At 44.3% G+C, this 15,650-nt stretch overlaps 1 protein-coding gene across 1 annotated transcript in view; it reads right to left on the bottom strand.

The window, feature by feature from the left end:
• The window catches only part of LAMA3 (laminin subunit alpha 3), a 268,035-nt gene that overhangs the window by 152,725 nt on the left and 99,660 nt on the right, over nucleotides 1–15,650 (bottom strand). The window contains exon 12 of the mRNA XM_034996262.1: nucleotides 10,602–10,736. Within this exon, the coding sequence (XP_034852153.1) occupies nucleotides 10,602–10,736 (135 nt within the window). The remainder of the gene's footprint in view (nucleotides 1–10,601; nucleotides 10,737–15,650) is intronic.

Consider the following 15,650-nt stretch of genomic DNA (forward strand, 5'->3'; position numbering starts at 1 on the left):
TCCACCCGCGCTGTTCAGACTATGGACTTCACTGTGGTTCCCTGGATGTGGGGAGACTCGGGCTTGGCCAGTCAGAGCACGGAATGCCACGGCCATGGGCTTGGTTCAGGAATGGGCACATGATCCAGTCAGAACAGACTTGGCCTGGAGGAATGCACGCTCTTTTCCCTAGACTTGAACCTGGAAGGATGAATGTCAGTCTGGTCAGGCTGCTGTAATAAAATACCATAGGCTTGAACATTCTCACTGTTCCAGAGGTTGGGAAGTCCAAGAGCAAGGTACCAGCTGCCAGCAGATTCGGTTCCTGGGCACTCTCTTCCTGGCTTTCAGACAACTGCCTTCCTGCTGTGCCCTCACATGGCAGAGAGTGTGTCTGTAAAACTCACTGGTGTCTCTTCTTAGAACGACACCAACCCTATCAGATCAGTGTTCCAACCTTTGACCTCATTTAACCTTAATTACTTCCTTACTCCAAATACAGTCACCTTGGAGGTTAGGGCTTCAACGTATGAATTTGAAGGGGACACAATTCAGTCCACAGCGACGTATGTCTAAGAAGTGTCAGCTACCATCTTACCACCACCTGAGACCTCAAAATGAAGCCAACCTACAAGAGAGCAGGCTTGAGAGATGGAGAAAAACAGACCCTGCCAACATCTTTTGAGGATCAACCTGTTCCTGAAACCAAATATGCCCAGAACTACTCAATCACAGCCAATAAATTCTTTTTGCCTTAAGCCAATTTAGGTTAAGTTTTCTGTCACATGAAACTATGGAGTCAAAATTGACACTTTAATCACCAAAATGTTCTCATTTTAAAAGTACTCTTACCAAATAGTGCTCTTACCAAAATGTATGATGTATCTTCCTTCCTCCTGAAACACATATTCAGACATAATTTCATGACTACACCGTGATCCAGAGCCATTATTATGGTATTCATATCCTTATTCTAACAGTGACATCTTCGGTACCTCCTGAATTGAGGAGGATTATCTGCTCTTCATCAAATGGTCCCAAGCTGCTATACGGCCTCAGTTTCACGTCTGCTTTGGTTTCTTCCCTTACTGTCAGTGTGTTGTCTTAGCAATTTTCCCCTCCCTTCTAATTTTACGTTTCTAACTCACCATGGGTGTGGCTTAGAAAACAACCGAACTTAGCACAATTATTAAAAAAAAAAAAAAAAAAAGAGGCATAGGTAAGAGAGGGCCTATGGGATTCTTCTAGCAGTGAAATGCATGGATTTTAGCGCAGATCTTTGGAAGTGTCCTTTTTCACTTTACAGAGGCAATGGGGGTTGAGGGGTCTTATTGCCTCGTTCTCTCATTTTAGCTCCAGATGCATGACCCAGATGAACAAATTCCATCTAGATGGAATAATACTATACTGCTGTTCAAAGAATGAGGGCATATATTTAAAGTCATTTTTTTTAAGTGGAAAAAAAATGACCAGGGACGCCTGGGTGGCTCAGTTGGTTAAGCGACTGCCTTCGGCTCAGGTCCTGATCCTGGAGTTCCAGGAATGAGTCCCGCATCGGGCTCCCTGCTTGGCGGGGAGTCTGCTTCTCCCTCTGATTCTCCCCCTCTCATGCTCTCTCTCTCTCTCTCTCTCAAATAAATAAATAAATAAATAAGAAAAAAAAATGACCAAAGTTTGAGGTTTATTATAGAAATCTGTGTTTCAATAGGCAGAGCATTAAAAATAATCACAGCTCCTATAAGCAAATCAGAATCATGGCATCCCTTTAAGGAAACTGTGCAGATTAAGCCACATTAAGATGCAACTGAATGTCATATAATTCATGTATTGAAAAAGCACAGCTCCTGCTGTAACTAAACCCGTGGCTCTTTTCGACTTCACTCAGTGCTGGTGATTGTCCCCCTACACCTACATGAATACGCTAGCAAGTTCTAGGCTTTTCAGCACTCTTTTAGGTAAGAGAGCAATCATTAAGTCAAAACCCAGTTTAAGGTCAAATCTCAGGACATTAACATTTATATCCTCCCTTCTTCCTGGGTTTAAGGCAGAAGAGTAAAGGAAGACTACGGATTAAAGATGAAACAGGGGATGCATCTCAGATGAGTTCCTCATGCCCTTTGGTCCTTACTCCTGTCCTATAGAGAAAGTATAAAAGATAAGACAGAGTGGTTGCTTGCCCCCTGAACAGGTTTAGGAAGGAATTATGCAATGTAAACTGGCCCAGGTGAAACGGATTTATCAGATGATTGCTGCAATCTACTGAGCAACAGTTTCCAGGTAAAAGAGGGATCCTAAATTCACCCAAATACTCCATGATTTTCAGACAGTAACTATTTGAAAGTCTGAAGCCACAAAACCAAAGAGTAGAATGAAAGAAAAGTGACCAACTACTCAGAATCATAGACAAAATCCTCCAGGATTACATAACACAGTAGCTTTCAAATTTTTTTTAGCTACATCCACAATAAAAAATAAATTTTATGATGTACTGTATGGTGACTAAAATAACATAACTTAAAAAAATAAAAATTCAAAATTTTTTTAAAAAGAAATTTTACACTGTAACCCAATAAACAGGCTACACATACACAGAGATTGACAGATGATGAAGATGTAGAAACAATGATATTTATTATTATAGGAGATAACTATGAACAACAAGAACTTTGCAAAACAATTCTTTACTGCTTAGAATGCATATTCTATTCTATTCTATTCTATTCTATTCTATTCTTTCTATTCTATTCTAATTCTATTCTATTTCATTTTAATGCTGGTCCATACTCACTGAATTGATTTCTCCGTGCACTGATGGTGACCTGCAGTGTGAAAAATGCAATCTGGGAAGTACAGTCCTCATGCTTTTTGAGGTCTTGGGACCTCTAGCTGCTGCAGATGTGAAGGAAGAGAATATAATTCCTAAAGGTACACCAGGGTGAGGGTCAAGAAATGTGGTGTTACTCATCACCCTGCAACTACCTAGCTTTCCCTGCATCTCAGATTAGTAAAATAGGTAATTTCAATTTCTTTTAACTCCAAAATTCTAATGCATATCATTTTATCACTGTTGTAAATAAGATACCAGGAGAGATGGGGGCAAATTTCCAGAAAGATAAGGCTGATGTGTGTCTGGAGAGGCAATACCCTGCTTTCATGTGCTGGATTCCCCCACCCGTATCTTTTTGAAAAAGAGGTTTATTGAGATATAATTCATATACCATACAATTTATCCATTTAAAATGTACAATTCAATGTTTTTTAATGTATTCAAAAGGTTGTGCAACCCTCAGCATGATCTAATTTTAGAATCATTTTTGTCCCCCCCTAAAGAAACCCCATACTCATTATCAGTCAATCCCCATTGCCCCATCTCCGCCGCCCCTCCCACCTCGATCCCAGCCCTAAGCAACCACTAATCTACTTCCTGTCTCTATGAATTTGTCTGTTCTTGACATTTCATATAATGGAATCATGCAATATGTGGTTTTCTGTGACTAGCTTCTTTCACTTAGCATCATGTTTTCAAGGTTCATCCAAGTTGTGGCATGTATCCATACTTCTTTCTTTTTTTTCCCAATAATATTCCATAATATGGAGAGTCTACATTTTTATCCATTCATCAGCTCATGAACACATAGTTCGTTTCCCCTTCTTGGCTACTCTGACTAATGCTGCTTCAGACATTGGTATACAAGCTACTGTGTGGTTGTGTGTTCTCATTGCCTTTGGATATATACCTAGGAGTAGACTTCCTGGATCATATGGTAACCTTAGGCTTAACATTTTGAGAAATAGCAAAACTGTTTGCAAAATGGCTGTATCGTCGTGCTGTATCCCACTAGCACTGTAGGAGGGCTCAAATTTCCCCACATCCTTGCCAACCTTTGTTATAACTTGCCTTTATAGTGGATAGGAAATGGTATTTCATTGTGCTTTTAATTTGCATTTCCCTAATAACTGATGATGTGGAACATCTTTTCATGTGCTTATTGGTCCACTGTAGATCTTCTTTGGAGAACTATTTATTCAAATACTCTGTCCATTTTTTAATTAGGTTGTCTTTTAATTAGAGTGTTATAAGAGCTCTTTAGATATTCTTGATATTATATATCTGTGCCTTATCAGACACATGATTTGCACATACTTTCCTTCATTCAATGGGTTGTTTTTTCACTTTCTTGAGAGTGTCCTTTGAAACACAAAGGTTTTTAAAGTCCAGTATCTGGTTTTTTTCTTTTGTTGCCTGTGCTTTTGATGTCAAATCTAAAAAATAATTGCCTAACCTAAAGTCACAAAGATTTAAATCTATGCTTTCTTCTAGGAGCTTTACAGGCTAAGCTCTTATATTTGGGCTTTTGATCCATTGGGGTTATTATTGGTATATGGTATGCTGTAGAATCCACTCACATTTAATGTTGTTATTGATACAGTTGGGTTTACTTCTGCCATTTTGCATTTCGTTTTCTACATGTTTCGTATCTTTTTGTTTTGCTATTCCCCTTTTATTGCCTTCTTTTGTATTAAATGAATATTTTCTAGCATCACATTTTACTTCCTTTAACGTTTTTAATTTTTTGTTATTGTCTTAGTGGTTGCTCTAGGAGTTGCAAAATACATCTTAAAAGCATCTACTTCAGATTTACACTAACTTAGTTCCAGTGACATATAGACCTTACTCCTACATAACTCCATTCTTTCTCTGTTTTTGTGCTGTTAACGTATTATGTCTAAATATGTCAAAACCCAACAATACATTGTTATACTTATTTATATAATCTATATCTTCTAAAGAAGCCAATAGAAGAAAAGAGAGAACATACATATGTATAGAGTATCTTAATAAACTTTCTTATTTATCCTTTCTGGTTCTCTTCATTTCTTGCCATAGATTTGATGTCACTGCCTTATTCGAATTCGTAGCTTTGTTCTCACCCATCTCCTTTGCACTATTATTGCTAAACATATTACATTTCTGTACGGGATAAGCATACACACACACGCACACACACACACACGTGTGTGTGTGTTTATGTATATATATATGCTATGTATGTTATAAGCCCACCTAACATACATACGTGTATGTGTGTGTGTGTACAGTCTTGTGCAATTTCTTTTAAAATCAATCAAGACAAGAAAGGATAAAAAATATGCAATTATACTATATTTTGTAATACTTACTATTATGGACTGAATTATGTGCCTCCCAAATTCATATGTTGAAGCTGTAACCGCTGATGTGACTGTAATTGGATATAGGACCTTTAGGGGGTAATTAAAGTTAAATGAGATCATAAAAGTGGGGTCCTAATCCTACAGGACTGATATTCTGTTAAAAAAGGCAGAAATATCAGAGATTTCTCTCTCTCTTTCTTTCTGCCCACACAGAGAGGAAAGAACATGTGAGGATACAAGGAGAAGGCAGCTGTCTGCAAGCCAGGAAGACAGTACTCACCAGAAATCAATTTTCTAGCACCTGATCTTAGAATTCTAGCCTCCAAAACCATGAGAAAATGAATGACTGTTGTTTGGGCCACATAGTCTGTAGTATCCTGTTACGGAAGCCCAAGCAGACCAACACACCTACCTAATTACCTTTACCAACACTCTATATTTGCAGGTGAACTCCAACTACTATCTGGCATCACCTGCTTTCAGCCTTGAAGAACCTCCTTTGCTATTTCTTATGAGGCAGGTAGGCTAGCCTCAAATTCTCTCTTTTTGTTCATCTCGGAATATCTTTATTTGGATTTCATTTTGAAAGATAATTTTGATGGATATAAAATTCTTGGTTGACCAAATTTTACTTTCAGTTCTTAGACTGTGGCCCCACTGCCTTCTAGCCTGTGTTGTTTCAGATGAGAAATCAGGTGGCATTCTAACGGATTCCCTGGCTTGGACTGAGTCATTTTTCTTTTGCTCTTGTAAGACTTTTTTCTGTCTTTCAACATTTAAACCATGAAGTCTGAGTAGGGCTCTCTTTGCAGGTATCCTGCTTGGAATTCATTAAACTTCTTCAGGCTGTAGATTGTTTTTCATTAGATTTGGGGAGTTTTCTGCCATTCTTTCTTTTTTTTTTTTTAAGATTTTATTTATTTATTTGAGAGAGAATGAGATAGAGAAAGAGAGCATGAGGGGGGGAGGGTGAGAGGGAGAAGCAGACTCCCCGCTGAGCAGGGAGCCCGATGCCAGACCTGATCCCAGGACTCCAGGATCATGACCTGAGCCAAAGGCAGTCGCTTAACCAACTGAGCCACCCAGGCACCCTGCCATTATTTCTTAGACTACGTTTTCTGGCCCTTCCTCTGTCCTCTCTTTCCAGTACTCCCATTACATGGATGTTGGTGCACTTCGGTGTCTCCTATTTCTCTGAGGCTCTGTCCATTTATCTTCATTCTTCTTTTCTCTGTTTTTCAGACTGAATAATCTTTATTGATCTGTCATCAAGTTTGCTGATTCTTCTGCTGGCTCAAATCTACTACCAAATCACTCTGATGAATTCTTCATTTCAATTATACTTTTCAACTCCAGAATTTCCATTTGGTTCTTTTATACAGTATCTGTCTCTTCATTGATATTCTCCATTTCATTAGACATTATCATTACACTTTCCTTTAATTCATTAAGCATGGTTTCCATTACCTCTGTACATATTTATAACAGGTATTTTGGTCACAGCTAAATCTACCATCTGAGCCCATTCAAAAGCTGTTTCTATTGGCTGCTTTTTACCTGTGTATGGGTCATACTTCCCTGATTCTTTGCCTATCTCTCTTTTTATTTTTGAAAACTGGACATTCTAGGTGACATATTATAGAACGCTGGCTACCACCAGAATTATTCTTTGTTTGCTTAGTTGGTTGGTTGTTTAATGATGTGGATGAATTAGTTTTGCAAGGTCTGCTTCCCCTCCAATGTCCAGCCTCTGATGTTCCCACTCAGACGTTCCTCCTTGTGTTTTTCTGCTGGCCTGGTTACCCCAGCGGCACCCCTGGGTCCATACAAGCAACTGATTGGTTGAACGTTGTGCTTGAACCTGCTTGTCCAGTCAGATTTTTACCCTTTCCCATTGCATATGTGTATAGCTTGGAGGCTGCTACCACAGTGTGGAGAATTCACATTTTCCCCTTACATTCAGCCAGGGACTACTAGTTTCGATTTTTCCTCTCTGGTCACTCCTGAGAGGGTACAGACTTGGGCACCACACAGTTCTAGATAACCAGCGATGACTAAGGTATCCTTTTTAAGCCTGGTTCCTTAGAAGTTACCCTGTGTCAGAGCAGCTTGTTTGGTCAATGTTTGATTAGAGGTTGTGCTTAAATCCCATCTGCCAGCGTGGCTACGACCCTAAGGTAATGGATTTGTGTGCAGCATGGGGATGTTTCTGAGTCTTCCCACTGCCCCCATCTGATTGGACTCCTCCTGAAGAGGTGAGATCTAGCACGCGCACACAACCTTCCCAACCTGCAGACTTATCTGTGACATCAGAAGGGCTCTTCTTGGTTGAACTTCCTCTGATTCTCTCTACTAAACCTCCCACTGCTCTGCCATCATGCTTATACCAGAGCTACCAGCCTCCTCGTAATTGCTCCACACCAGGATCTACAATGTTTTCTGCAACACCCTCCGGCCCCTTCTGTTAAAATAATTCCCTCAGACAGAGCTTCCAAACTCTTTATCATTATGACCTCCCTGTCCTCCAGGCTGTGCAGAGCTCCTGGACCACCAGACTTGAAGATGAGGACCCACTTTTCCTGGCATGACACCCCTGCTCTATGAGCAGGCAGCGGGCATAGGAGTGGTAGCTCCTGGTCATCTCAGCTTGCCTCTCCTAGCTTGGGACCTCCACTCTATGAGCTAAATGGGGTGCAGGTGATCGGGTTCTAGTATTTTCAGCCTGCAGGGCTTGGTGTAGAGTCTCCACCATACAGGTGGGGCTGGGTGGAGAAAGAGAAGACATGGTCCTCTCTGCTGAGCCTGCCTGGAATAGAGCTTCTATAACACAAGCCAAGGGGCAATGAGAAATGCCAGCAGCCTGCCCCTCCTCGGGTGAAACTGTAGCCCCAGAACAGGAATTTAGAAGAGAGTGAACCCCCATCTTCTTGGCTGTCCATGCCCAGGGTAGAGCTTCTACAACACACAGTTGGGGTGGAGGGGGTAACGGAGTTCAAATGTCAGACTTGATCTTACCGATATTTAGATTTTTTTAAGTAAATATTCCTTCATTTGCTCTTAGGACAATTTCCAGAGATTTTAAATGATTATTAAAAATTCTTTACCAGCTAAAGTTTTGTTTTGTTGGAGAGAGGGTCCCACTGAGCTCCCTACTCTGCCATTCTGGAAGTCCCACCTTCCTCTGCTCTGTCATGAATACACCTTTGTATTTTCTACCTGTCTTAAAATGAATTAGTTCTAGTAGTGAAGAAGTGTGGAAAAAAGAGCATTCTTAAAATTAATGTATTACTCTTCACCTTTGTATCCATAGACACAAAGGCACAATCTGACAGCCTTGCTCAAGGGAATGACTAGGTTGGAATATTTGTAATTCATTCTAGCAGAATGAGGCTGTAGTTGGGGCTGATAAGGAGGAGGAAAAAAGAAAACCTTTGGGATACTTTCAATCACAAGCATGGCAGCTGAAGCAGAACTAACCTGAATGTCAGCAGATTATTAGAAAATTAACATGAGACATTCTGTCCACGCCTTGCCCCCAAACAGCTTACGTCTACAATATAATTGGGGGAGTGTCGACAAAACAAAGAGCAACTAGAAAATGCTTGCCTGTTACAGGAGGGGAGTGAGATAAACTACCTGGCTGCCCCAACCCTTCTCCTGCTTTTGGTGAAAAGACCTCATTTTCACTGCTCATCGTCTTGCCTTCTCCCACCATGAGCTCCTCTGGGCTTGGCCCTCATGGACAGCTGAAATGGAGGGTCTCCACTCCCTCTCCCTCCCACTGGTTCCCCACGTGGGGTTTCTAGCTTAAAACAGAAATGTAATCATCCCCAACTTGTGCACGGAACTTCATGATTTAGGATATCTTTCCACAGAAATAATACCAGGAGCAAGGACGAGGTTACCCTGCAAGACGGTGGAGCCAGTTGAACAGAATTTGCCTCTAGTAGGATTCACACAATTTGAACATGAGCATCACCCGTACTGATATTTCCATGGGAAACGTATTGGGCATTCCAACCACTAATACTGAATTTCTCTGGTTGAGGGTGAGCTTCTGTGGCTCCCAGTGGCAAAGGCTGAGACAGCTGGAGCAGAGGATAGAGGTCTGTGAACAGAGTGCGACAGGGGACCAAGAGGAGAAGGAAGCCGTTTCCTTTTCCATACAAGTGAGTGCTTCCCAGGCACTAAGAGCTTCACAGTCAGTGTGTCTGTAATCTGCACGATTACGAGGCAATTGAGAAACAGAGGGGCTAAGCAACTTGCCCCAAGGGACACCCAGTACGAACCCGGTGCTTCACCACTTTAGCCTCCAGCTCTGGGAGTGGGGAAGGTCGGCCCTGCCTGCACCTGCCTCCCTGGTTTTCTAGCGACTGACGTGGCAGATGAGATTGCTCAATACTGACTGTAGCCTCCAACTGTGCTCAGGTGCTGGCAAGCTCCAAACAGCACTTTCCAGATTCTCCTGGAGCTGGGTTCTGGATGTCTGGATGCCAACTTGGTTTTGCAAATAATTAGTACTCGAATAAGATTAGAAAGGTGGAAGTGAAGAGAAGGCTGCCTTCCGCACTTACTGAGCATTTCCGCAGCTGAGCCCCATCTAGCTGCCCGGGACCAAGCGATGGCTGTGGAGGCAGCAGGACTGCAGTCCTTCTGTCCTGGAGCTGTGCTACCACAATCCCGGCTTAATGCTCAGCCTTTCTATTGGGAGCCTCCTTGGAAGCCCCGCCTGGAGCCTGCCCTCCAGCCCTTAGCGACTGAGCTGAGCACCTAAGGACCGAGAGCAAGTCCCTGTCTGTTTATAACACCTGGAGGGGTATTCAGTTCCTGCCTTGCGCCCCGACCGGTAATCCTCTCTTCTTCTCTTCCCTCCCTTTCCCTGCTGGGGGAAGAACAATGGCAGGCAGTGGATCGGGAGGCAGAGGAACACTTGGACAAGTTCATTCATTCATTCGTTCATTCACCCAACACTCACTACATTCCTCTTTTGCTCTAGGGACTGGGTCAGACACCTCCTCTTCCCACCCTCCATCTCCTTCGGTGATTCTTACCAGGACACAGAACAAGTAGTGGGGAGAAGTTAGTGGTTTCATGCTTGCTGGTCTCTCTCCCTGGAATCCCGCCTCCTCTCCTCATCTGCCCGGCAGGCTCCTAAACACCGTTCAGCTACCACGTCCTTTCCAGAGTCAGGATTCCCACCCGGGGAAGCTCCAGAGCCCATGTGCTTACCACCGGGGAGGAGGAGGGGTAGGGTGGGAAAGACAAAAGAAGGGAGGTGACATGGCCCAGGTAGGGGGACAGTCACCTATAACACGCATATATAAGCCAGGGGCTCACTGGCTAACCTTCAGGCCACACAGCTGTGCCAGCAAGTGCCTCCACATTTCCTCAAGAGGAAACTGACCTCGAGGGACGGACCATCACTGTGCTGTGTGCTGCCCCCTTACCTTGGCAAACAGGGAATGAGTAGAAACCCAAGCGGCAGGCATCACACCACGGGCCCTCGACCCCAGGGCGGCAAAGGCACCTTCCGTAGGCATCACATATTTGGGGGAGAACGCCTTCCAAGTCACAGTCACACCCTGCAAGGAGAAAGGACTCTCAGAAGGGGGCCTCCGGTCTCCCTCCTTTCTCAGTTCCTGCCTTCCCTCGGGTGTCTGTCATGGAAACATAGATATAAGGAGTCATCTGTGGCTTCTAGACATCCTTGACCGAGAACACTACACGTTAAAGGGAAATAAACAAACTTGAAGGAAAGGTCTGGGATGCCATTAAGAAACATCTAGGGTGGGCACTCGTTTGCAAAGCAGCTACAATCTTTCAACATCTACCCCTGGGGAAATACTTTGCTTTTTTTTCCAAATCAGAGCCTTATGCAGTAAAACTTCAATTTAATAGATTCCGATCTCACGACCATTAACATATTTTACCAAATTAACATATTTCTACCTACCACCATTTTTTAGAAGAAAAGAAAATTACATAAATTCAGGCCTACTATGTGCCAGCCGTGGCTTTCAGGGGGCTACGCTTGGGTTGTCTTGCTTAACCCTCCAGGCACAAGGTCTTCCTGCAGCCAGGCTGCTTCCTATCCCTCCAAACACCACTTCCCTGCCTCAGTACCTTTGCTCTGGCTGTTCCCTCGGCCTGTAATGCCCTCTCCTGGTTCTTTCTCGTCCCTTAGGTCTTAGTTCAGAGTCAACTCCTAGGAACACCTTCCCCAGCCCATCTGCATGAGCAGGCTCCCTCTTTCCTTCTCCTCTTCTCTATCTTAGCTGTGCTAGTCTTTCACAACACTTTTTTTTTTTTTTTTTTTTTTTGAGAGAGAGAGAGAGCATGAGTGGAGGCAGAGGTAGAGGGGGGGAGAGAATCTCAAGCAGACTCCACGCTCTGTGCAGAGCCCAGCATGGGGCTCCATCCCAGGACCCTGAGATCATGACCTGAGCTGAAACCAAGAGTTGGACGCTTAACAGACACACAGTTAAGTGTGGGGCCACCCAAGCGCCCCTTTCACAACACTTTAATTACTGAAATCACTTAATGGCCTCATGACTTGTGCTTTGACCCATAGAAGCAAGTGAAAGTGCTCTGGTGTGACTTCTGAGCCCAGATCACAACAGGTTTTGCGGTTTCCATTCTCACTTTCCAGGAACCCTGAGACAACCGTGTGAGTCCACAGGAAAGAGAAAATTTGACTGTCAGTTACAGTCTGGGCATTAAAACCAAGCATTGGAATTCAATAAGATACTTGAACTTTACATTGGCTTCAAGGCCCAAAGAATCCTGGTTTACAACCACCTATAAACAGAAAAGAAAGCATCTAGTACCTATGCATTTTTTTAAGTTGTTTCTGAAATTCACTTTTCAACATTTCTTCTTCCTCACCTAGCAAATCATCCCACACAGAGTCAGAAACCTGGAGGCCCCCCTCACGGCTCCCTGACCCTCACTTCCCCATACCTCACCATCAGGTCACAGTGATTATAGCTCAGGAAAGTCTCTGGAATCTTCCCCTGCTTCCAGAGTTCTAGAGCCTTTGTTCAGGGCCTCATCCTCGTTTGTCTAGATTATTTTGAGAGCCTCCTAACCAGGCTGACTGCTTCCTATCTTGCCCCTTCCAATCCATTCTCCATACCAGTGTCAAGAGTGATCTTTCTAAAACACCAACCTTCTCATACCATTTTCCAGTTTAAATTCCTCAAAGGTAGCACAATGCCTTCAGGACACAACGCAACGTCTTTGACATGTGTGACATCGTAAGCCTAGGAAAAGCATCCCTTCTCAAGATGCTTTTCTGACACTTGCCATACAATGGTCACCATAAAGATACAAATCTTCGGTGTCCTCCATGGACATGGCGCCCCTGCAGATGGGGTGCAGCTGCGCCCTTCAACCCACACAGCCGAGCCTGGCTGCCAGCTCTCGTCTTTCCCTAATCCTCTCCTCTTCCTGAACTTCTCCCCCCTACCCCTGACAGCCCCAGTGACCTACCTGCCATCCCACTCCTGTCCCCATGCCTTCTCTCAGCTGTCCCTCTGCCTGGCTAACTCCGTCACACCCCACGACTCAGCGCCGTCTCCCGCTCTGGGGAAGCTCTCCCACAGCTCCCACCCTCCTCCTTCCTGCCTGCCTCCCTCCCTCCCTTCATTCTGTAAGGACACCCCTCCTGCTGGCTTCCCCAGCTTTGTGCTCTCGCCCAGGCATAGTGTTAGCTCCTGCTGTTTTAACAGTTTACCTGCCTGTGTCTTCCCCAGGAAGGAGCTTCCAGGGAGCAGGGAGTGTGCCTAACACAGAGGAGGCACGTAGAGAACGTTTAATGAATGAAAAACACACTCAATATACTCTTGAATACGTTCAATTCTTTTTAGTAAACACCACTCCTTGAATTCTATTGTATAGGCATCCACACAGAGCCTCCAACAGAGATACCAGGATTTTCCTGTCCGTCTTTAAGCCTTATCTGACCCGTCTCTGTGACAACAGCGACTGGCCCACCTGCCAAGCAGATGACATGCCTGGCCCCGGGGAAGGACATAGCCAGGAAAGCATGTCCTAGCAGCTGTGGCCCCCACCTCTGAGTTCCCATGGTGAGCATGTCCTCCAGCCCCAACCACACTGACCTCAAAGCTCTGGCAAAGGCAAGTAGCTAATTATAAAGTGACTGGAGGGGGACTCAAACCCTTTTCATGATATTTGTCAAGAAACCTCCTGGGCACCCATGTCTTCAGGCCCCATGAGCGGCTTTACATAATCATCCCCAGATCGCCTCGATCTCCTAGGTCAAGTTTCTGCAGCTGCTGTTTGGCTGGTCCCTACTGTTTGTTTGAACTTGGAGGCATAAACGTGTGCCTAGAGTGTATGTTTTGCATACACTGTCGTTTTCAAAGGGAGCCCTTGAAGATGTGTCCATGATACACTGACTTCCTAGAAATAAATCTTAAGTGGATATAAATGATCCCTTGGACCCAGAAAACCTCAGTGATATCCAAGGTCATGAAATATAATGAAAACAACCTGAAAACATTCTGATCTGCAAAACTGCTCTGTTCTTTTGCTTCAAGTCATCCTGTCTGGAACTGAGCATATGGGTTTTCCAGTAATGTGGTTCTCAATCTTGGCTGCACTTTGGAATCTCCTGATAAAATACATTGCCTGGGTACAGAATCCTAAACCCTGAAATTCTGATATAATCTCACAATCTGTAAAGTATGGTCTGAGAACCAAATCCATCCTGTTTTAGTAAATAAAATTTTACCGGGACACAGCCTAGATCTTTCATGTACATGCTGTCTACGGTTGCTTTCCTGGTATTACAGCAACGTTGAGTATTTGCAACTTCACCTACAAATCCAAAAATTTATCATCTGACCATTTGGGGGAAACGGTTTGTCAACCCCTAAATGGGATTTCCAGTAACGAGAGCAGTGGTTCTTAACAAGAGACATATATCAGAATCATCTGGAAAACTTGTTCAAAATACAAGCCTGGACTTCATTCTGGAAAACTAATCTGGGGTGCTACAGAGGAATTTCTACTTTGTAAAAGCAAGGGATTCTAAAACACAGCCCTGTTTAAGAACCACTGTACTTGGGGTGCCTGGGTGGCTCAGTCGGTTAAGTATCTGTCTTCAGCTCAGGTCGTGATCTCAAGCCCCATGTTGGGCTCCGTGCTCCGTGCCTGCTTCTCCCCGCTGAGCAGGGAGCCCAAGGTGGGGCTCGATCTCAGGACCCTGAGATCACGACATGAGCTGAAACCAAGAGTCAGATATTCAACCAACTGAGCCACCTAGGTGCCCCAAGATGTTTGAGCTTCTAATGTTCACTGCTGGGAATCAGGCCCCAAAGTGTGTGTTTTTAAAATGCAATAACAAAAGACCAAATTGAAGTGATATGTGTGCATTCAAATTCCCAAACAGATCTTACTGCATTCCTTGAAACTTCTTTTCCCTGAGGTGGTGTTCTAAGACTTCCCTTGTATTTTGTAACAGATGTCTGAACATCCCTTCAAATTCAATTAGATTCAATTAGAATTGAATTTGAATTCCGCCCCGGAAAGTCACCGCCAGTCTACTTGGGGAGAAAAAGGAATTGAATAACAAAAGGATTACTGGAAACAGTAAATGGGAGATCTAAGACATTCTTGTGGAAGAAAACCCAAGATGTGTGGTGTAATCAAGGCTCAAAAGCTGAGTTCCACTCTAGTCAATGAAGAAACATTAAGGAAACATTTGCAGACAGCCACTATGGTCAGGATACCACCCGCTACGGGCAGGGTAGATACTGCGGGAATTAGAAGCATAGCTGCTGTCCTCAGGGACCAAGTGTCTGGTGAAGGCTTACGACAGTAACTCCGCATAACGACACAGAGCACCGTGGTTTGGCCAGAGGAGCTGGCTGTGCGCAGGTGAGCCCTCTGTGCTGCCCCCAAATCCTACGACATTCCCCAAGCCCATTCTCTCCCCCACATCCCAGGATGACTCTTTCATACCTTCTATCTCTTCAACCCCACAGCTTCCTCCCCAACCTCACCTCCTGCCCTGACCTTGATACTTATTTCACAGAGAGAAAAAAGGAACAGCCAGAAGAGAGGGTCCCTAAGTTCCCATCACCGCGTCGGCCTGTCCCTCCCCCAGCCCCGCACTTCGCCTTGTCTTCTGCAGCCTTTCCCGCCTCAACAAATGGCACCTCTTCCTCCTGTTTGCTCCATCCAGGAGCCTCGGAGTCACCGCAGTGGCCTCTCTCTCTCTCTCATAAACCACTTCTAGGCCAGCCACCCCCTGGCAGGCCTTGTTGGTTCTAGCTTCAGATTATACCCACAATCTGTCCTCTTCGTGTCGCCTCCACCGACACCTCCTGGGTCCGAGCCACCATCACCTCTCCCTCACAGATGATCGCAATAGCTTTCCAGGGCATCTCCCTGCTTCCTCTTTTCTCCTCCTACGGCTGGTTTTCAACACAGTAGCCACAGAGTTTCGTATGCAACATCATTTCTCTGGG

This window comes from Mirounga leonina, unplaced genomic scaffold (genome assembly GCF_011800145.1).
Source record: "Mirounga leonina isolate KUSES-001 unplaced genomic scaffold, KU_Mleo_1.0 Mir_93, whole genome shotgun sequence".
Classification (NCBI taxonomy): Eukaryota; Metazoa; Chordata; class Mammalia; order Carnivora; family Phocidae; genus Mirounga; species Mirounga leonina.